The sequence below is a fragment of the Triticum urartu genome, chromosome 7A, assembly GCF_056163025.1.
Source record: "Triticum urartu cultivar PI428250 chromosome 7A, HENAU_Tu73, whole genome shotgun sequence".
Classification (NCBI taxonomy): Eukaryota; Viridiplantae; Streptophyta; class Magnoliopsida; order Poales; family Poaceae; genus Triticum; species Triticum urartu.
Window position 1 is genome coordinate 492,261,994 of NC_141879.1, and position 21,518 is coordinate 492,283,511.

At 44.2% G+C, this 21,518-nt stretch overlaps 2 protein-coding genes across 3 annotated transcripts; both read right to left on the reverse strand.

Moving 5' to 3' along the window:
• Nucleotides 1-392: 392 nt before the first annotated feature.
• Nucleotides 393-2,236, reverse strand: LOC125519831 (CAAX amino terminal protease family protein). The gene is made up of 4 exons (XM_048684605.2): nucleotides 1,810-2,236; nucleotides 1,313-1,471; nucleotides 986-1,201; nucleotides 393-835 (listed from the first exon to the last, which is right to left on the reverse strand). Exons 1-4 carry the CDS (start codon nucleotides 2,233-2,235, stop codon nucleotides 494-496), a joined length of 1,143 nt encoding a protein of 380 aa, XP_048540562.2. The 5' UTR covers nucleotide 2,236; the 3' UTR covers nucleotides 393-493.
• On the reverse strand, nucleotides 2,195-14,519 carry LOC125519832 (propionyl-CoA carboxylase). 2 transcript variants are annotated; one of them, XM_048684606.2, is made up of 14 exons: nucleotides 14,291-14,519; nucleotides 13,557-13,602; nucleotides 13,262-13,463; nucleotides 12,885-12,959; nucleotides 12,697-12,798; nucleotides 12,500-12,540; nucleotides 11,719-11,832; nucleotides 10,028-10,142; nucleotides 9,740-9,930; nucleotides 9,563-9,679; nucleotides 9,115-9,195; nucleotides 8,743-8,984; nucleotides 3,052-3,091; nucleotides 2,195-2,948 (listed from the first exon to the last, which is right to left on the reverse strand). In XM_048684606.2, coding segments are annotated over exons 1-14 (1,926 nt in total). In that variant the 5' UTR covers nucleotides 14,293-14,519; the 3' UTR covers nucleotides 2,195-2,390. The 2 variants fall into 2 exon arrangements, with proteins under 2 accessions (XP_048540563.2, XP_048540565.2); XM_048684608.2 differs by having other exon boundaries at nucleotides 13,557-13,594; nucleotides 14,291-14,504.
• Between the last annotated feature and the right edge of the window lie 6,999 nt (nucleotides 14,520-21,518).

The window sequence follows — 21,518 nt, forward strand, 5'->3', positions numbered from 1 at the left end:
GACGCTATTGACCTGAGATGAGATGGCATGTGTGGTGAGGTGGAGTGTGTACATGATGAGATAAAAGTAGTGTGAATCAAATATTGAAGTATCGTATTTGATTATTATATAGTTGTAAAATATTTGTACAATATAAATAGTATTTCTCAGCTCATCCATACCAAGTGAAATACAAGTAGTGTGTTCATCACAAAAATGAATAATAAAAGTAGTGTGTTGATGAAGTGCAATGTGTACATGTAGAAAGAACCCATGCATATTGCAAAGAAATATAATTAAGGGGGTTGATGGTGTTGCATATGTGGTGAGGTGAAATGCGTGCATGTTGAGATAAATGGAAATAGTGGGGATCAACCGGCCAACAAATTTCCGGCAGATTGAGATGGAAGCACTGGTCGATGGTAATCAATTCAAACTTTTAAGATTACGGTAAAAGTGTGGCCAAAGTGTTAATGAACTGTATCCACCTTCCTGACTATCCCCTAAAACACATTCAAGACATCATCGTAGTAAACAATATCACCGCATTGTACAAGCTGTGGATGGTAAATGAAGCAGCCAAAGTTCCAGTCCGGCAATAAGCTAACCCTGTGATGCATCCGACGACAAACAACTGAAAGAAATTTCCCCCCGAGAGGTGTGCTACACTGAACATAACTGAACTTACGACGACAGCGTTCCTCCATTTCATCGAGGAAGATAGGGCTGTTAGAAGAAACCCGCGGTAAATGATTTCTTCTGACAATGGAGCAATCACACAGTACAGAAACCAACAGACTAGCCTAGAGGTTCCACCATCGGAGAGGATTTCCTTTAATATAGGATCGTATGCATCCTGCGATATTTCAGATTGAATGAACACAGAATTAGGTACTTCCAACAGATTATAAAGCTTCAGTCAGGAAGACTAATGCAATGAATAACACAACAGGAGATGTGTGCAATAGTCGAAAAACTGCAATTTAAGTGGTTGGACCATACTGACCTCGGGACCTATCAGTCTGTCAGCTATCAGAGATGTGAGAAAAACAATAGACATCAGAAGTCCCAACCATAATACAGTTTCTTTTACCCAGCTGGGCCTGGACGAGAACTTCCCAGCAAAGAAGGTACCAACTTGACGGCCAGGCTTTGCAGTGTACTGCAACAGTGCTAAACCCAGAGTGAGCTCTCCTAGTTGAAGCATGGCTGTGGAAACGACCTGCATTGACAGGGTAAAATTTTGCAGGTCAACAATGCACGCAACGGATGAACAAACCATTTACTAGATGAGTGCCGGCGAATAATAGATGAATGAGAAGTTAGCACTCACTGTTGTCAGTGGGTCTAGTGAGGAAGAATGTAGCACTTTGGCTACCACACCGAGTCCTCCAAAGCTCAAGGGAATGTGCAAGACAAGGAGGTATGCTGCAAATGTCCTCCATACATCCTCGGGCTCCCATGGAGTATCTGAAGAAAGAAATGGGTATTCCTGCGATCTCATCACAGAAAGACCATATTACAAGGAATGTGTTTATGACGAAGCATATGTCAGTTCCATTTAAGTACAGATAAGTACCTATTATGTTATGGAGCATTTTAATAGTACAAAATAACTGGTTTGCTCGTCGAATAAAAATAACCCTATTTTCAAAGACAATAAACAGGCAGAAACTAATATTTGTGCAGCATGTTGAGGAAGGGAGGCCCCCCACCCAATCAGCCAAAGAAGCAAAGCAGATTTCAAGAGCGAATTCTATCAGAGGCACAAAGAGCCATTTTCCATGAGGTTATGAGCAGGAAGAGAGTGGTGAGCTGCAGAGGCATTACATCGAACAGCTCGCGGTCGCAGTCCTTGTCGCCAGGAGTAGGAGGAGGTGCAGAAGAGCAAGCGCAGATGAAAGCAGAGGAGGACGAGCGCCGCAGCAGGGCCGCGGCGAGAGCTCTGAATTTCGCGGCGCCAGCACGACGGGGTGGAGCTCCAGCTCCGCCTCCGCCGTTGGTTCTACTTCTCACGGGGTGGAGACGAGGAGGCGACGAGCAACAAGCCGCTGTTACTGTCAGCAGCATATCCGAACGCGCGCGCGTGAGAGACCGCTGGTGCGTGCGAGGCTGTCGCTGAGCCTTCCCAGTCATTCGTTTTTCCGTGCGACCGCGGACGCCCGAGATTGACAGACACAGGAGCCTAAAAAACACACCAGATAACACCACCAAATAAGCGGCCAATGATGCCAAATGATTATTAACAGCATACATATATGGTTTGTTTGTTTCATACAACAGGCCTTATTGTTCTGTTCACAGGTCTTATTATCACGTGAACCTTTCTATTTTTCGCAACAACAGTAGATGGTGATTCTAGACATCCCTCCCTCTACACCGGGTGCCGGTGATCTCTCAACTGTCAGTCACTACGGAGGCAGGATGACTTTCCGGCACAGGATGAGATCCGACAGAGTCTTGCCGTGCCGGTCCACCCTTCTGGAGCAGTTCACGCCGCCGTCGAGGATATTCCTCACCACGATGTTCAATGAGCTGATGCCCAGGACATCGTAAATCTCAACTGCGACGCGCTCAAGCAGATTGTTTCGATGCTCGATCGCTCGGTCGTCTGGAAATGACGAATGATCAAGCAGGGGCGAAAGAGAGCCCTTCACCCACTCAGGAGTGATCACTGTCCTGAGCCGACCAATGTCATCTGGGAAATGAGGGATGATGGACAGATTCAGATCGTTCCCCTTGTCGCCGGCTCTGCTGTGGGCCACACGGTACAGGGCGATCTCCGACCCGGATGGAGCTGGAGCAGATACAGGAGGTGCTGGTTCGTCCAGCTTTGTATTCAAGCGTTGTTGAATGCCCGCCGCAAAACTTCCCGTGTACCTATTCTTCTTCTTGCCATTTGTAGACAGTGAACCAGGAATGGCTGAGTTCTTCGCATTGGCTTGCCAGAAGATGTTTTCCCTATCAATCTGTACAAATAGAAAAGAAATTAATGCTATATCAAAAAGTATAACATGTGTTTTAACAATCCTCTAAAGGAATCCTCATCAAGTTAAGAGTGGTCATCCGTACCAGCAACTTCTGCAGAGTTAGTTCGTTCTTTCGTCCAGTGCTGCCAAATGGAATTGGAAACAAACTTGTCAAATTGTTTTAGCGACTCCATGAACAAGGAGAGAAGAAAAATGCTGACATCTTCTCCATGAATATGGTAATATTAAATTTCGTTTTCAGAATTAATTTCCATGGTTGATCCCCGCGACATAGGTTAGCCATCTATGTACGTCAGTGCATACATAACTATGTTAAGATCAGCCACAATGAGACAGCACCTACAGTAATAGCTCTGCAAACACAGGACTGAGCGAGTCCTGGATTAGGGGGTGTTCGGGTAGCCGGACTATACCTTCAGCCGGACTCCAGGACTATGAAGATACAAGATTGAAGACTTCGTCCCGTATTCGGATGAGACTTTCTTTGACGTGGAAGGCAAGTTTGGCGATGCGGATATTCAAGATCTCCTACCATTGTAACCGACTCTATGTAACCCTAACCCTATCCGGTGTCTATATAAACCGGAGGGTTGTAGTCCGTAGGCAATCAACTCCATATACAACAATCATACCATAGGCTAGCTTCTAGGGTTTAGCCTCCTTGATCTCGTGGTAGATCTACTCTTGTACTACCCATATCATCAATATTAATCAAGCAGGACGTAGGGTTTTACCTCCATCAAGAGGGCCCGAACCTGGATAAAACATCGTGTTCCCTGCCTCCTGTTACCATCCGGCCTAGACGCACAGTTCGGGACCCACTACCCGAGATCCGCCGGTTTTGACACCGACATTGGTGCTTTCATTGAGAGTTTCTCTGTGCCGTCACAATCAGGAAGGATGCCTCCTCCCTTCTTTAAAGACGGCGCCGTTGCTAAGGGAGCCTTGGCTGTCGGCCAAACCCTCCGGCTAGGTGGTTTCCTCATGACCGCCTGTTCGGCTGTTGCGCCGACGGTGACCTCTCGGGTCATCAAAAGCAACCTACACGTCGGCTCGGAGCTCGTCGAGCAGATAGATCCAATGAAGCTCTCTTCCGTAAACGAGCTTTTAGATCGCATCGCCGCCCTGGGGTCGCTACGGATTATGACCAGGTTGGGCTTAAACCCGATTTAAGAGAAATTAACTCTCCCCAAGTCACCCACCACGTTGCCGTGGTAGAGACGCTGTGCGGCGATCCTTCATCTATTTTAAGGACTAGCGACGTCCGAATTCCCGACCCCTCCAAGCCGGATACCCGCGGAGGGGGAGATATAACTCAAGACCTGAGCTTAGGATCAGGCAACGGGCCAGATTCACTGGACTACATCCAAGAATCCGAACTTCAGAGTTCGAAAACTCTTCGGCCTCCGAATCTTGGATTGGGTGAGGTTTCAGATTCAACGACACCCGCCCACCCAATCATAAGCGATCCCTCCCAAATCAGGCAGAGGCCCAAGGAAACAGTACATCATTACTGGGCCAGATTCCTCCTTATTATGAACAGGATAAAGGATTGCCGCGAGGAAGACGCAATCTCAATTTTTTGCGGTAATTGCACGGACAAGGGAATCCTTAACGCCGTAAGTCGTCGTGATATCACACGCTTCGCTGACTTGGCGTCCATAATACAAAAATACTATGCGATGGAAAGCGCCTGGAAAACCGAAATAAATTTTTGGGATAATCCGGCCTTGAATAGTAATCCCCTCCGAACTAAGAGGGTGCATCATCACAGGACACCCGGGATAAACACCAAAAAGCCAAAACCCTCTATAGGGCATGGAACCGTACTGGAAAGATGGCTTGATGGACCCTGTAGAATTCACAGTACAGAGGACGTCACACCAACTCACAGCCTTAGAGCATGTTAGATACTCCGGCAGGTGGCCAAAATCGGCGAGGACCTCTTAATTCCGGAGGCCGCAGAAAGCCAGCCCAAGGACACCAGTACCGTTCTCACAGTCTTCGAGACTTTCCCATCAAACAATGTGCGAAAAAGAACACTCTGCAGCCTCGCCGAAGTCTATCAAGTTGCAACAATAAATCCATGGAGCGACACTGCCATTACCTTCAACGCAAGTGATGAACCTAGATTCCGAACAGCCCGAGCACCAGCCACATTGGTCCTCAGTCCCATAGTGGACGGCTTTCGCCTCACCAAGGTGCTCATGGATGGAGGCAGCGGACTGAACCTCATTTATGAGGAAACCCTTCAAAAAATGGAAATAGACTGGAACCGCGTCGAGCGAAGCAGCACAACCTTTAGAGGAATAATCCCCAGTCAGGAAGCGCGCTGCACAGGAAAAATCACACTAGATGTGGTGTTCGGCACGCCGGATAATTACAGGTCCGAAGAAGTCACGTTTCAGGTGGCCCCGTTTAAGAGCGGATATCACGCTTTACTAGGGCGGGAAGCATTCACAATCTTCCAAGCAATACCCCATTACGGGTACATGAAGCTTAAGATGCCCGGGCCGAATGGAATTATCACTCTAGCTAGTGATCCGGGCATAGCACTCCGCGCCGAAAACAAGTCGACCGCATTAGCCCTTGAGGCGCTATCCGAAGCCTTAACGGCCAAGGAACTGACTGCGCTGCGCTCCACGGTTAACAGGGATGATGTGATACTCGACAAGAGATCCAAATCCACATCCTTCAAGCCAGCCGACGAAATAGTCAAATTCCAGGTCCATCCAACGAACTCCAATAAAACAGCTTCAATCGGGGCACGACTGAACCCTGATGCAGACGCCGCACTGCGGGAGTTCCTACGAGAGAACTGGGACATCTTCGCCTGGCACCCTTCAGACATGCCAGGGATCCCACGCAGGCTGGCCGAACACAGCTTAAATATCCTAAAAGGATTTAAACCTGTCAAACAAGCCCTTCGGCGTTTTTCCGAACCCAAGAGACAGGCTATGGAAGAGGAGCTAGCCAAGCTATTGGAGGCCGGATTCATCAGAGACATAAAACATCTGGACTGGCTAGCAAACCTGGTGATGGTACCAAAGAAGGACAAATCCTGGCGCCTGTGTGTCGACTTTAAAGACCTTAACAAGGCTTGCCCAAAGGATCCCTTCCCCCTCCCCCGCATCGATCAAATTATCGATGCCACCGCAGGACACGATTTGTTGTGTTTCCTCGATGCATACTCCGGTTACCATCAAATCAAGATGGCAGAATCAGACCAAGCTGCAACAGCATTCATCACACCATACGGCCCATTCTGCTTTAACACAATGCCCTTCGGGCTAAAAAACGCCGGCGCAACATATCAGCGCATGATCCAGACATGTCTGGCAAACCAGATCGGCAAAACAGTGAAAGCGTATGTGGATGATGTGATCGTCAAATCAAGACATGTCGAATCCCTAGTAAACGACTTGAGGCTTACATTCGCTAACCTCCAACAATATGACATCAAGTTCAACCCAGAAAAATGCGTCTTCGGCGTTCCAGCCGGAAAGCTCTTGGGCTTCATTGTATCCGGTAGAGGAATTGAAGCAAACCCAGCCAAGATCCGAGCTTTGTCACAATTGGATGTCCCAAAGGACCTTAAACAAATACAAAAATTAACCGGGTGCATGGCGGCTTTAAGCCGCTTCATCTCCCGCTTGGGAGAAAAGACACTACCCCTTTATCGCCTCCTTCGGCGCACCGAACACTTCGAGTGGACGGATGCCGCCACGGCCGAACTTGATGAAATAAAAGCCATATTAGCAACAAACCCAGTCCTGGCCGCGCCAATCACCGGCGAACCAATGTTATTGTACATTGCAGCAACACACCAAGTTGTCAGCGCAGTGCTCGTTGTCGAGCGGGAAACGGACAGACACAAATTCCCCCTTCAAAGGCCGGTCTACTACGTGTCCACTGTCCTCACTCCATGCAAATCACGGTACCCGCATTATCAAAAGATTGCATACGCGGTATTCATGGCATCTCGGAAGCTACAACACTACTTTCAAGAGTGTTCCATAACAGTAGCCTCGGAAGTGCCGCTAAACGATATTATCAATAACCGCGATGCAACGGGCCGGATTGCAAAATGGGCCATCAAGCTTCTCCCGTTCGATATAACCTATAAGCCACGGCGAGCTATTAAATCGCAAGTTTTGGCCGACTTCGTCGCAGAATGGACGAAGGCCGAGCCCCCTAAAGAGTACGGCACATATTCAAATTGGATTATGCATTTCGACGGCTCCAAAATGTTGGCCGGACTGGGGGTCGGCGTCGTCCTGACGTCCCCCACAGGAGACACAATCCAATATGTGCTCCAAATCATGTACATGGATTCCAACAATGCAGCCGAATATGAGGCCCTCCTATATGGCCTCCAGTAGCGGGACGTCATCTATATAAAACCATTCCGAAGGCCAGTCCTCGGACGCCTTCTTTGGAGTTCCGGATAGGTATCCGGTCCCGGCGATGCGCCATACTTCGGCTCCGCCCACTTGGTATATAGACCCCTCTTGAGAACGGGGCACCAGGCAGAATAACCTCTTCCACAGCGCGAAATGAGCCTCAACGCCTAAAAATAGCTCGCAAAGGGCGACGAAACCCGCAATATGCAATACGGAGGCGGGCGTGAGATTGTGCAGCTGGAGGCCGTAGAACTCCAGAAGCCCGCGGAGAAATGGATGAATTAGAAATCCCAGTCCCTTTATTAGATAGGGCACGAGGCACACCCGCTCTCCTTTAGAAGGATTGGGGGTGCTCTCCGCTTGTTTTCCGCCATTGTAGGTGGCGAGACCGGCTCGGACCGGGACCATGTATGCCTGAGGGAGAAATCTCTTGGCCTGAAGCGACACTAACTCACTATGCGGGATGGTGCAACTCTCCCAGTCCCCGGGTTTGGGACCGGAGGGGCGAGGGAAGGAGCTGCGACGGCTGGTCATGTTGAAATGGACCTTTGCTAGAAGCGCTCTGATGATAACTCGCGGAAAGGAGAAGATGTGGTTTGGACCTAAATCCCCATCCCGTTAAATAGGCGGCTCATTTATACGGCTAGGGGTGTGGATGTAAAAACGCCCCGGCTTTTCGCATTCGTTTGACACGTGGAAGACGGCCATTATTGGGCGTGGAAGCCGAGAAGCACTACATTACAAAAATCAGACATTATTCCTACAGGTACACGAGATTTGGAGAAGAACCCGCCTTGCAATGCCGAACAATCTGCGCGCCGGACTCGTCGTCATTGAAGCCTGGTTCGGCGGCTACTGAGGGAATCCTGGATTAGGGGGTGTTCGGGTAGCCGGACTATACCTTCAGCCGGACTCCAGGACTATGAAGATACAAGATTGAAGACTTCGTCCCGTGTCCGAATGGGACTTTCCTTGACGTGAAAGGCAAGTTTGGCGATGCGGATATTCAAGATCTCCTACCATTGTAACCGACTCTATGTAACCCTAACCCTATCCGGTGTCTATATAAACCGGAGGGTTGTAGTCCGTAGGCAATCAACTCCATATACAACAATCATACCATAGGCTAGCTTCTAGGGTTTAGCCTCCTTAATCTCGTGGTAGATCTACTCTTGTACTACCCATATCATCAATATTAATCAAGCAGGACGTAGGGTTTTACCTCCATTAAGAGGGCCCGAACCTGGGTAAAACATCGTGTTCCCTACCTCCTGTTACCATCCGGCCTAGACGCACAGTTCGGGACCCACTACCCGACATCCGCCGGTTTTGACACCGACAAAGACCAACGTGATTATAATTATAAGTACCTGATGCCACCACCTCCGGCTGGACCATTTGTATAAAGTGCAATGAACTCCTCAACGAATCCATCAGCATGCTCCTCCTGCTCAAATAGCCCATCCATCCGAAGTCTAACATCTATCACTTCCTTGGAAGAGTGACGACTGTCATTGTCACCTCCATTAGCTTTCACGCTATCATATCCCATAACATATGCGATAATTTTCTCTTCGATGCCGGGATATCTTTCGTTCATCCATGACCTAACCTAATGCCAGCAGAAAAGGTTTAAATGCAGGAACTGCCTTTATGTTGTCACGTGTAAATAGGTACATTCAATTGTTAACACACCGGAAATCTGAAACAAATATTGCATGCAAATACTTTCATGAACTTACTAGGTATTCTGCTGCCTGAGCGCGCCTTAAACACTCTTGTCCCCCGTATGATATCTCTCCCCAGCCTTTCCATCCATTTGGCTAAAGAAAAAAATGTGAACGACTACAGTGAGAAAGCTAACTATGAGCCTCTTGATAAACTATCTACATAATCAAAGGACCTTCCTTCAGTTCATGAACACTACTGTCTGATTCTATCTGAGAAACTTTAAAATAGTGCGCTTAATTTTAAACAATAAAGCTATCAGACACAAATTTTCAGCAATACAACACATAAAATATTTCACTTTTATTGGTGATTTTTGCGGTTCCAGTAACATAGCATGGAACAGAGTAATTACCCAACTGCGCAACATGTCAATACTAGGCACAGGATGCTTTTAGCTGGAAGAAGACTAAAGACAAACTTTAAATTAGTATAATTTATATTCTTACTAGGAAAACATACAGTAGGAAACAATTGGAGGAGTTTCTCGGGCCGACGAAGATCAGATGGTTTTGCTCCTTTACAGTGAAGCTTGTCTTGTGATATTTGATGGAACTGCACGTCACTGAAATCTACAACCTGCTAACAAGTGTTCAGACAAGAAGCTTACATGGGACTGGAAATGTAAGATGACCTCACCAGATCAGGAGTGATGTAGTTTGCAGGGTCTCCAACTTCATACAGAAGCTGTTCTGCACAAGTGCTATAGCTCAGAAGACCTCCGCTACCCTTTGCCTTGCCAACACAAACTTCTCCTTTGTAACTCACTTCAGCATATGGAAGAGACAAATCCCGAAGCTGCTCAAAAGAAAAATCTCGATATGCATCTCCTGCTCTTTACAATACCAGATGTAGAACATAAAAAACATGAATCAAGAATGAAGTGAAAATTCCCACCTAATGATTTTTAAAGGATAAGAGATGTACCAGGATGCATGAAATATCCTCCAGTGAGTTGACAACCACATTCCAGAAGATGGCTAGCCAATGTCCCTTGTGCCAACTTATCAAAGTCATTCCAATTCCAACCCAATTCGTAGACCTTATATTGGAAAGGCAGTGGGAAAAGGATGGACCATTAAGTAAATAACCATGATAGGAAAAATACATATTCAGATTTACATATTTTGAGCAACTTGGAGAGAAGAAAAACATAACTAAGCCCTAACGAAATAAAGGGTTCTCTGAAACAACACCCGAAAATCACTGGAGCTATTATAAGCCCTGCTATTTCAAGAAAATAAGAATCTTTTGTGGCCACAAACTCTACAATCTCCCTTCTACAATAAAAAAATGTTATCCTTTTTGGTAGCTTAGAAGATTCTTTAAAAATTGGAAAATGTAAAAACATTCCCAAGAATCAGAATATAACATGAATTTCTTTTGAATCAACATTATAAAGTGGCATAGATTTTTCATAAGCTGAAGTTCTTTAGGAAGTTCTGTAAAGCTTAGAAATACTGGAACGCTTCTTGTAATGTAGGTTTCTTGACAAATTCTCCTGGTGTAATATATTCGCAAAACATTAACACTTCGTTCAGAAGTAATCAATGATACCAGAACTCTGAATTTTATATGATTTTGTAAACATCTATTGTTGAGAAGTTACACCTCAATTTAAAGATACGAGAAATACGGAAACTCTTCGCAGTAAAAAACAGTAAACCATAAAATTCAAAATAGTTTTGGGAAATGTTTTTACAAGGCATTTTTAGTTTTCTCCAGAAAATTCACATAAAATTACACTAGGAAAGCATGTCAACATCCTTACTGTTTTTATGGTACATCCTCAAATAATTCTTGGTACAGAACATTTATAAGAATTCATAACTTCACTTCCAAACTGATCTGTGAATTGGTCTGGATTTTCAGCCAATTTCTCTATTTTTATGATTGCTCTTAGGAATCAAACTCCTTTGCCAACTTAGTAGTGGGGGAAACAAAATAAGTATGACATGTAGCAATTTTCTGGCAGAATGGAGATTGACGGTGACAAAAATATAAAAAAAGATGGGCTGAAGTAAACTTCTGAAAACATGTAACTTACGCCATCTATGCTGAACTATCCAGTCAAGTTTTGTGCATGAATCAGCAAGAAAGAGAGAGCATTACTGAGCATTGAAGGTTGCCTACTAACAGATTTACATGTTTTAATGTTACATCATCTTGCAGAAGCCAACAGAACCACACAAATTAAAACTCAAATACAAAGATTGCTTCATATTCTTCCTGTTAAAAATGCAGGAAGATGGCCGGGCGCCGGGCACTATCAGCTTGGCTGGGGATGGGTTTATAGATCATAGGTGAGAGATAAACATTGGGGATCCCTTTAATAGAGATGATCAACTGAACACTCAAGCAAGCAATCCCCAACTTAGGTAACAAACCTAATACAGTAGGGATCTAATCTTAACAAACCGTAATGAGATAACTAATTGGTAGATATAGCTGTAACTTCCACACATGATGTTTTTTTTTCTTCAGCATGTGTGCAGGCAGAGGCCATAGACCAAGGCCCACGTCCTCCTATGACTGATTTTTTCATATGGTACAATTATGTTGAAAAAAATGAAATTATGAATTATTAGCAAGCATAAAAATAGCCATCAAAGGCATACCATAGGTGCTAAGAATAGTGCAGCATCAGCAACCCGAGAAGTAATGATGACATGTGGTTTGTAAGTTTCCAGGCAATGTACAATGGGGGCTGCACCAAGATATGTGCTTCTTCCCTGCACGCACAAGAAAATACCATCAAATTGAAAACCAAGATAAAACAATATGCAAATTCTCAATGCCCACCACAGAGGAAATAAAAAAAAAAGGGCAGCCCGGTGCATGTAGCTCCCGCTTGCGCAGGGTCCGGGGAAGGGTCCGACCACTTTGGGTCTATAGTACGCAGCCTTTCCCTACATTTCTGTAGGAGGCTGTTTCCAGGACTTGAAAACGTGACCTCATGGTCACAAGGCAGCAGCTTTACCACTGCGCTCCCCTTCCCACCACAGAGGGAAATGGCCAGGAAAATATATATGTATCAAGGCAAAGCAGCAACAATATGTTAATCCTAAGTTCTATAGTGGGTACGCTATAGAATCTCCTGATCAAACAGTGTCTAAGTCCCTTCTCATTCATAGTATCCTCTCTGAAGATTTCTGTAGATCTTTCAGTAACAATCATTTGGCCACATATGTCAACCACAAAGCTCTTATATGCCACGGACCATATGGTACATAATTACATATATTAACAAACTAACTTCAGAAGATTGGATGCAAATTGCTGATCAGTTATGGTCAGTTACTTCCCCATAAGTTAATAAGACTGAGGCTAAGAAACCAGATATTGCTATTTTATTAAATCAGATGAAGAAAAAAAATAAAATGATGATGAAGAAGTTACCTCTGCCACTCCCATTGATTCATTCGATAATACTGAGTTTTCTGCAAAAAAGACCAAACCCAAAAACAGTTGTAAGCTTATTATCAGTTTTGACTCCACACACAAAGCTATGATGACCGACATTCCTTGATTTATACACAACCTTGGTAGCACCCAAAGTATCATACAATTGGTAGTATCAAACAGATCGAAATTACCTGGACCTGAAATCGATGATTCATAAGCTACAGCGACTGTTATCTCCAGTCCCAAACTAGAAGCAAGGTCCAGTATTTCTTTCTGTGCTCCAGGTGGATCGACTAATAAATGGGAAAGACACTTACAGTATCTAATTGAGAAAACAAACAAATGAGGTAAAGGAAAGCCACAGTCAGCATTGTCTTACTTGCGCCCATGTTAGTAATTATGCAAACTTCTCTATCCAAAGCCAAGGGTAGAAGCACGGACAGCCACTCCTTAACTGCATATTGATACCCCGAAAGGTGCATTGAAATTCTTATTGAAAGTAACATAAGCAATGAGTAAAGTAAAATAAAGTAAATAATATATCCCTACTGAGAAGGACCAAAATATGTTATACATGATAAAAATCAGAGAAGTTTATCCTTGATATGTACAAAGAAGATATACAATTAAATACATGCAATAAGTACTCCATAAACTCGCAACCACAGATGCAGTTCACAAGATAACAGGTATCACCTGCTTTTATTAGCAATACAACTAAATGCATAAGTATCAAATATTTGTCAACAACTATACCTCGGGGGTCAAATCCTTTCCCTCCTGACAGCATAACTTGGTAGCGGTCTGCAAGTGTTCGCTCCGCCAAACACTCAAGTACTATGTAGTTAAGTTCTTCGACTCTCTCCAATAACTTCAAAGCAGCCATCGGCCGGTCACCCCCAAATCCAGCCCCACAGCCAACATATACTTGATTCTTGCGCCGTTGAGGATTGCTCCTCTATGAAGCAACAGATATGTTAGAACAACTGGAGCATTCGTTTCATTAATTCATGATTCGCATGGAAAATTTCCAGTTCTGCAAACAACTAACCAGCTTCACCACACAGTTCTGAATTTCTTCCAGTGCTACTGCCTCCCTGAAATTATTTCGCTATCAGAATGAAGTACATACATGTGGAGCTGCAATTATTTTCCACAAGAGTTTCGGAAAGTGCGGGATTTTTTAACATTGGCAGTCAGATGTGTGATAAACACATTCACATGCACAGAAGCACTAATTTTGGAAACAGAAATACAGCAGCATCAGATAATTCATCTGCATGCACGACCTCAAGGTTCGAAGAAATCACTTTCATTCTAATTTATCAATGACAAACTAAAGAGCCAATCCAGATGGCAGACCCATTTGAGGGTCATGGAGGTTAAGTTGAACCCCCCAGCCCCAGAAGAGGATTTGGATCCGATTTGCTCACAGGAAAGGAATGACCAAACGAAAAACTCTTGGAAGAAAAACCAAAACAAGCTAGGGCTTCCTCGAAAACTGAACAGAAAACCTGAAATTCTAACCATATTTGCATAATCCATAATTGCATAAGAAACCTAATTTGCGATCCGACTGAAGCATAACTACAATTACAAGGAAAAAGCAATTCGCCATGTACCTATAGTAACACATGACAAAAAAAATCAAAGTAGATTCCAACATCGAATCGATAGAGCCACATTAACGAACAAGAAATAGAGTAAGATCCATGTTGTGAAACTCTAATAACCATGCGATTTATAACAATTATAAGCAAGTCACTGGGTCTGGGTGGTCATTACATCAAACAGGTCGCAGGCGCCGTCCTGAGCGGTGCGAGCTGAAAGCAGCTGAAGAAGGACAAGAGCAGAGCAGGAAGGGGAGGTCCGATTTGGACAGGCCGCGTGGATAGGACGAGGAGCCCCGCTTCCAGTTCTCTCGCGAGGAGAACAAGGGCCTCTTTTTTTGAGAGATTTGGGTATTTGGCACTCTGTTCGTGGGGATTTGCTAAATTGTCACTCTCAAGATTTTCTTTATCTTCTATATCTAAATAGCTAACCCCCATTAATTATTTCTCTCAACATGCAAGCATGCCACATCATCACACAACATGCATGAGAAAAGGCCACCCCACTATCATATGTCTCTCAATATGCAAGCAGCCACTTCATCATGACATGCATGAAAAAAAGACCCATGTCAACATACAAACATGAATTTTCATTCTATTATGCTATATATATTTAATAAACATTTTACAACTATATAGTAATCAAACATAATAAATTATATGTATTTTTAGTTTTAGCTTTTTATATTATTACTTCAAATATTCATGTTTCATATAACGGATCACATTGAAATATGTTGCAAACTATTTCCACAACAACGTGCGGAGTATCATCTAGTTTTCTTTAAGCTAGAGGCAAAAACTTTGCCTTTTTAATTAAAAAATACACCAGTTAGTAAAGAGCGTCTCCAACGGCGACCCGCAAACTTTCTGCCGCATCCGTCCGCGGATAAGCAACCAGTCTACGGACACGGATGCAGGAGGCGGCCTTCCAACGCTGTCGGCATACATTTTAAGCCGGACTTCGACTTAGCGGACGAAATTCATGCAAACCGGCTGATATTCATCAAAGTTTGGAAAGAAGATATCACAAATCATTCATACATAACATGATAAGTCTAGTACATCAATACCTCAAATTCGATGACGAACAAGTTTTTTAACGGATCATATTGTCCCACACATATTGGCCCTTCAGTTTCATCCAACAGTGTATGTACGTAAATGACCGTCCCTATATCCTGTGATACATCACGACAACACGTACGGGCTACACAATGTGTAGAGTAACATTGAGTGAATGAATAATTCAATCAACAAGTTAAGTAAGAAGAAGCAAAGCTTATGATCTCCTCATCTACCACATGCAACGGCCATCTTGCCTTCAGCTGAGTAACTACTTGACAAAACTTAATGACGATGGTCTAAATGGTGTACCATCGATACGATAATGACCTCATATTTCGATCATGGATGATATGCATGTCATAGGGCGTGCTATTTGTGAGTTGCATTGGAATTTTCTCGAAAAGGAGAAGAAATGTGATATAGTAAAAATAAGTATTTCCTTCAGGTAAAAACCAAAGTTATCAATCCAATAGAAGAACCACACAGAACCTCGTAAACAACACCTGCACACACAAAAGTAAATATTTGCACCTAACACAAACAAGAGGGTTGTCAATCCCCTTGGCAGTTACTTGCATGGATTAAGTCTTGTAGTGGTAGATAATAAATTGCAAACAAGAGGAAAGAAATAAAATTGCAGCAAAGTGTTTTTGTGTTTTTATATATGATAAAAGTAGACCCGAGTGCCATAGTTTTCACTAGAGACTTCTCTCTCGAACACATAGCATACGATGGGTAAACAATTACTGTTAGGAAATTGATAGAAAAGCGCATAGTTATGACGATATTTAAGGCAATGATCGTGTATATAGGCATCACGTCCGAGACAAGTACACCGACTCCGGCATGTATCTACTACTATTACTGCATCAATCGATCGCTATCCATCATGCATCTATGGTATTAAGTATAAAACAGAGTGAAGCCTTAAGCAAGATGACATAATGTCGACAAAGTAAACCCAATCAATATGAATAAACCCCGTCCTTTTATACTTAATGGCAACAATACAAATATGTGTTTTGTCCCTTTCCGTCACTCGGATATAGAGCACCGCAATATTGAACCTATTACAAAGCACCTCTCCCACTGAAGATAAATCAATCTAGTTGGACAAACCAAACGGATAGATCGAAGAGAAATACAAAGCCATAACAATCATGCATAATAAAGTTCAGAAAGACTCCATTAATATTTAGATCATGAACTCACTTCATCGGATCCCAACAAACACACTGCAAAAGAAAATTACGTTTGATAGAACTCCAAGAAGATCGAGGAGAACATTGTATTGAAGATCAAGGAGAGAGAAGAAGCCATCTAGCTACTAGCTATGGCCCCGTAGGTCTGTGGTGAACTACTCACACATCATCGGAAGGGCAATAAAGATGATGTAGAAGCCTTCCGTGATCTATTCCCCCTCCGGCAGAGTATCGAAAAAGGCATACATATGGGATCGCAGAAGAACATAAACATGCGGCGGCAGAAAAAGTGTTTTGGGTGGCTCTATGTTGGTTTTCTGATGTTAGAGATTCTATAGAGGTGAAATTAGGTTAGACGGAGCCATGAGGGGCCCACAAGGCATTAGAACGTGCCCTGTTGCCTTATCGTCTCCTCGTTTGCCTTCTGGTCTCCCTCCGAAGCTTCTAGGGTCTCTCTTGTCCAGAAAAAATCATCAAAAAGTTTCATAGCGTTTGGACTTTGTTTGGTACTGATTTTCTGGAAGACCAAAAATAGGCAAAATACAGTAACTGGCACTAGGCACTGAGTTAATAAGTTAGTCCCAAAAAATGATATAAAATAACATATAATTGCATATAAAACATTCAAGATTGATACTATAATAGCATGGAACGATAAAAAATTATATATACGTTGGAGACGTATCAGGGCACAATGTGCTTTCGTGCATGAAACGATTCATGCACTTCCTGCCAGAAGGTTCCCCCTCTGCTCCTGCCTATGAAATCCATGGATACAGCTAACCACGCATCGCACAACAACTCATCCTCCATGGTCGAGTGCCCCTCCATCTGTCTTACTCTGAAAAAATGACGTGGTGTCTGAAAATAAGCTCAATGGCATTTGACCGAATACCTACTAAGCGTGGTGGCCGCCATGGAGGTCGTCGACAGGGTGGCGGAGTGTACCTGGGTGCAAATGGCTCCACGGTGGACATCGCCATCGTAAAAGGCGAGCTGACGAGTCGGTGCTGGTTGCGAACATCTGGCAATGCTTGTGCGGCGGTTGGAGAGGTACAACGGCGGCGGTGGAGGTTGCGGGTGCAAAGTAAGGGGGTTTAGTGGCGAAGTGGAAGAAAATGGGACCGAGAGGGCTGATTTAGTGGGCATGGGGTGCCGGAGTCCAACGTGGTTGTTGTCCGGACTCCCGCACCCCCACCTTGTCTCCACTTTGCCGGAGAAAGTGTGTCCGGGTCATCGAGTGGACCGATACATGCCCCGTTTGATGGCTTCCGCGATCCGGACGTATGCGGGCGATTTGAGGGTCGGCGTTGGAGATGCCCTAAGGGCATCTATTAATGTGACCTCAAATCGGACACTGCATCTGCCCACGAATCAGTGGGGACTAGTTCATGGACACTGATGCAGAAGCCGCCCATCCAACTATAACCGCAAATTTTTCACTGTTTTTGTAAGTCTACAAGCTTAAAATAATTGTATATCAAATCGTAGTTCTAACTTAAATATTACAATCCAACAAAATTTTCAAATTAACGTAGTTTAAACTTGAAATTAAATAGCACATATGTTTTACTTTTCCTCTTTAACCGCCCACAAGTGATCAATTAATTTTTTTCTTGAGTTGCTCGATGCTAAATTTGTTGATGCATTTGAATAAACCCATCGCCCATGTTATGATATGGAAGTTTGATAGGATCACCCATGTTCTCAAATTCAAGAATGAGGCAACATCCTCACCCTCATCCTCCACGATCATGTTGTGCATGATCACACAACATGTCATCACCCCACAAGGTCTTCGGATCTCATTGTTTGGTAGGTCCATGAACAACTGCAAAACGGGCCTGGAGAACTCCAAATGCCCTCTCAACATCCTTTTTAGCTGCTTCTTGTTTTTAGGCAAAGTGAGACCTCTTCTGACCAACTAGCCTAGAGATGATCTTGACAAAGGTAACCCAAAGAGGATAGATACGTCAACCAGATAGTATCCCCATGTTGTATTCATGGCCATTAACAGTACATTTGTAAGGAAGAGCTTTCGCTTCAGTCAGCCTAGCAAACAATGGAGATCGCTGCAGTACATTGATTTCATTGTGATACACATGCATACCAAAGAGAACGTGCCAAATAGATTATGTGATGCAACTGCTTCAAGAATGATGGTGTGCTTCTTAACAATACTCTGGTATTTCCCTTGTAGAGTTTTTGGCAGCTCTACCATCTCCAATGCAGGAAGTCGAGAGATCCGAGCAAACCTGGCCACCAGTCCGACCCATGTACAATGGGTCGTCGCCCAGAGGACCCCTTACTCCATGATTCCCTTAGGGGACCCGATCTGTGGATCTTGGATCAATGGTAACATGAGACAAGGGACACGGTGTTTACCCAGGTTCGGGCCCTCTCGAAGAGGTAATACCCTATGTCCTGCTTTGATTATATTGGTGGTTGTGTGTCAAGTACAAGCTTGTTCTACCTCAAGATCGAGAGTTGTGTTCTAACCCTAAGGCTAGGTGAATGAGATTATGATCGGGTCCCCTCTACAGGCTAAACCCCTTGGCTTATATACACGCTGGAGGGGTACCTAGGGTTACATAGTCGGTTGTAGATCTAGGGATGCGTATGGTGGTCACCGGAGCTGTCCTTGGAGTACACGTCAAGTCTTCGGCAGAGGCTGTCTTGATCACGTCGAGGTGTGAGGCTTTCAGAGTCCTTCCTTATGAGAATGAGGGCCCATAGGCTCGGCCCGAGGACTGTGGGACAACTAGGTTGGTACCCCCTAGTCAGGACACCGTCACTTTGCAAGAGAGTTAGATTCCAGTTTTTGGATCGAATCGAAACCAAGTTGCACATTTCAACACTTATAAAAAATAGCATGGGTATGAGAACTTATTCTTACAACCATATATTTGCGAACCAGATCATCATGATATTCGTTTGTGCTCTCGAAGTCAGCACCAAGATGTGCCTGCAACATCTCAAAGTGGGGGATGTGTCCAAATTATGTTTTGACCGGCACGTGTCTTGCATCAAGAATCAATTGTCTAACCAAATACCTCATCCGTCGTGCGGGGTTGCCTTGGTAGTTAAGATAAAATGAGACAAAAGCATTGGATGTTTAATGGCTACACCTTTTATATCCCAAGAGATAGGATCCACGCTACCGCACTAAACCTTTTTCTCACCAGTGTTCAGAATAGTGTTTCACGGTCTCTCTGCCCTTAGCCTCTTCGTGGCTCGATCTCTCTGATCTTGGGTACCTGCAGGGACAAAGATCACGAACGAGACAAGAGAAAACTATGAAACAATTTTATTTCACACATACAAGACATCAAAATACTTGCACCAATCCCTCCAACAAATACATAGGGTTGCAGGGTTGTGCCTCAACCCATGACCCTACCAGATTACTCACACATAGTGATTAGATCGCAAGAAGAAACCATTTAAGAACACATCATAAAGATTGATTGATAATATGTCTTATAGTAGTTGTTGGATGCGATACACGGTTACAAGGTATGGCTAATTTGGATGAGTTCTACGGTGGTGGTGAGATGGAAAATGGCGGCGGTTAGAGTTGTTGTGGATGACGAAGATGGAGGTCTCGACGATGTTCTGCTGCATTTCTGGTGCTGACCCCTTTGTAGAAGTTGGATGGTTGGATGAGAGGGCACCACAGCTGATGCATGCCTGATTGGGTGTACATGCCCGGTTGATGGGCACGCGCCTCCGGCTCCAAGTCATCCACTAGCTCGTCCTTGTAGCAGCCTCCGTCTTCATCGTGGTTCATCTTCAACATCCGTCTGTCTGCATCGTCATATGATGTATTGCCCGGTTGATACATACCGGCGAACAGAGAGTGGGCATCGAGCTGATCCACATTAGGCGTCCCCGGCCAGACAAGCTGGGGCAATGTCGAGTGGGGAAAATGGAGTGGCGCTGCGTTGACGTCGACACAAAACAGCACGTACCTAATGGCGGAGGCCGGGGACTGGTTGTGAGGACCCCGATCCTAAGTCACACGATCTAGCATGTAACACATCATATCACTTTGCAGGCTCACGCACGGTATTCCCACGGCTGCAGCCTTACCTAGGCCGGGACCATTGCGCCTGTTGGCTCACGTATATGATTGTATCACTAGCATCCATATGACATAGAAGCCGGGCCGACATGACTAGTCGTAAACCCAAGGTGGCACAAACTTATAGGGACAAGCATACATGACCTAGCAATGCACATGTCGGTCAGCAGCGAGTGTAATCGGGATGTAGCAAGCCATCGGGACTCCGGTAAACACCGCATGACATTTCCCCGAAGGGACAGACACAAGAGCAAAGAAGGACACATGTTGGTCAACCCATGTGTTCTGGAGCAGTAGTGAACTACCATGTCTCAGTGGAAGCACTAGGAGACATTTACCCATAAGGAAGGCTACCAAGAATAAATAACTAGGTGTCGGATCCCACACATACCAAGCATTTCAATAACATACACACAATATGCGCGATATGTGTAAATACAACATGGCATCACAACAAAACTCTATGACTCAAAGTATTTATTTAAGAGACTCTGAAGAGCCATACATAGTATGATATTACAAACATGGGTCTCATGACTCAACATACAAAATCATAGAAGCAACAAGCACAAATGGAAGTATCCCGGTCTGAGTACAGACAGCTGAAAAGAAAGAAGGCTAGGAAGCATGTCTATCTACAAGACCCTTCTTAGGAACTAGATCTCTGTTTAGGATTCCCAAGCTAATCGTCGAAGCCATGTAGAACTACTAGTGAGACTGAAGTCTCTCTGCAAAAACATAAATTAAGCAAACGTGAGTACAAATGTACTCAGCAAGACTTACATCAGGCTAATTACATATGCATCAGTATCAACAAAAGGGGTGGTGGAGTTAAACTGCAGCAAGCCAGCTTTGACTCAGTAGCAACAATTTAAATGGAGTTGGTTTGAATACAAGATTCAAATTCAAACTCCACATAAGGCATTTCAAATGCCATTTATTAAAATTGTCTTATACAACACCTTTAAGTTTTTCAAAACATGCATGGAAATGCCATAAACAGTTTCTTCATTTTTCTGATAATTTTTCATATATAACTTATTTTC

Bases quoted from the DNA above. Each gene is read 5' to 3' on its own strand.
- LOC125519831 (XM_048684605.2), bottom strand. From the start codon at position 2,235: ATGTATGCTGTTAATAATCATTTGGCATCATTGGCCGCTTATTTGGTG. The intron at 1,472-1,809 runs GTAATGCCTCTG...ATGAGATCGCAG, and splicing joins GCGACCGCGAGCTGTTCGAT to GAATACCCATTTCTTTCTTC. The intron at 836-985 runs GTCAGTATGGTC...GAAATATCGCAG, and splicing joins ACAGACTGATAGGTCCCGAG to GATGCATACGATCCTATATT.
- LOC125519832 (XM_048684606.2), bottom strand. The intron at 9,196-9,562 runs GTATGTTTTCCT...TTTTTTCTTTAG, and splicing joins TCCTCCAATTGTTTCCTACT to CCAAATGGATGGAAAGGCTG. The intron at 3,092-8,742 runs GTACTTATAATT...TCCATTTGGCAG, and splicing joins GCCGGAGGTGGTGGCATCAG to CACTGGACGAAAGAACGAAC.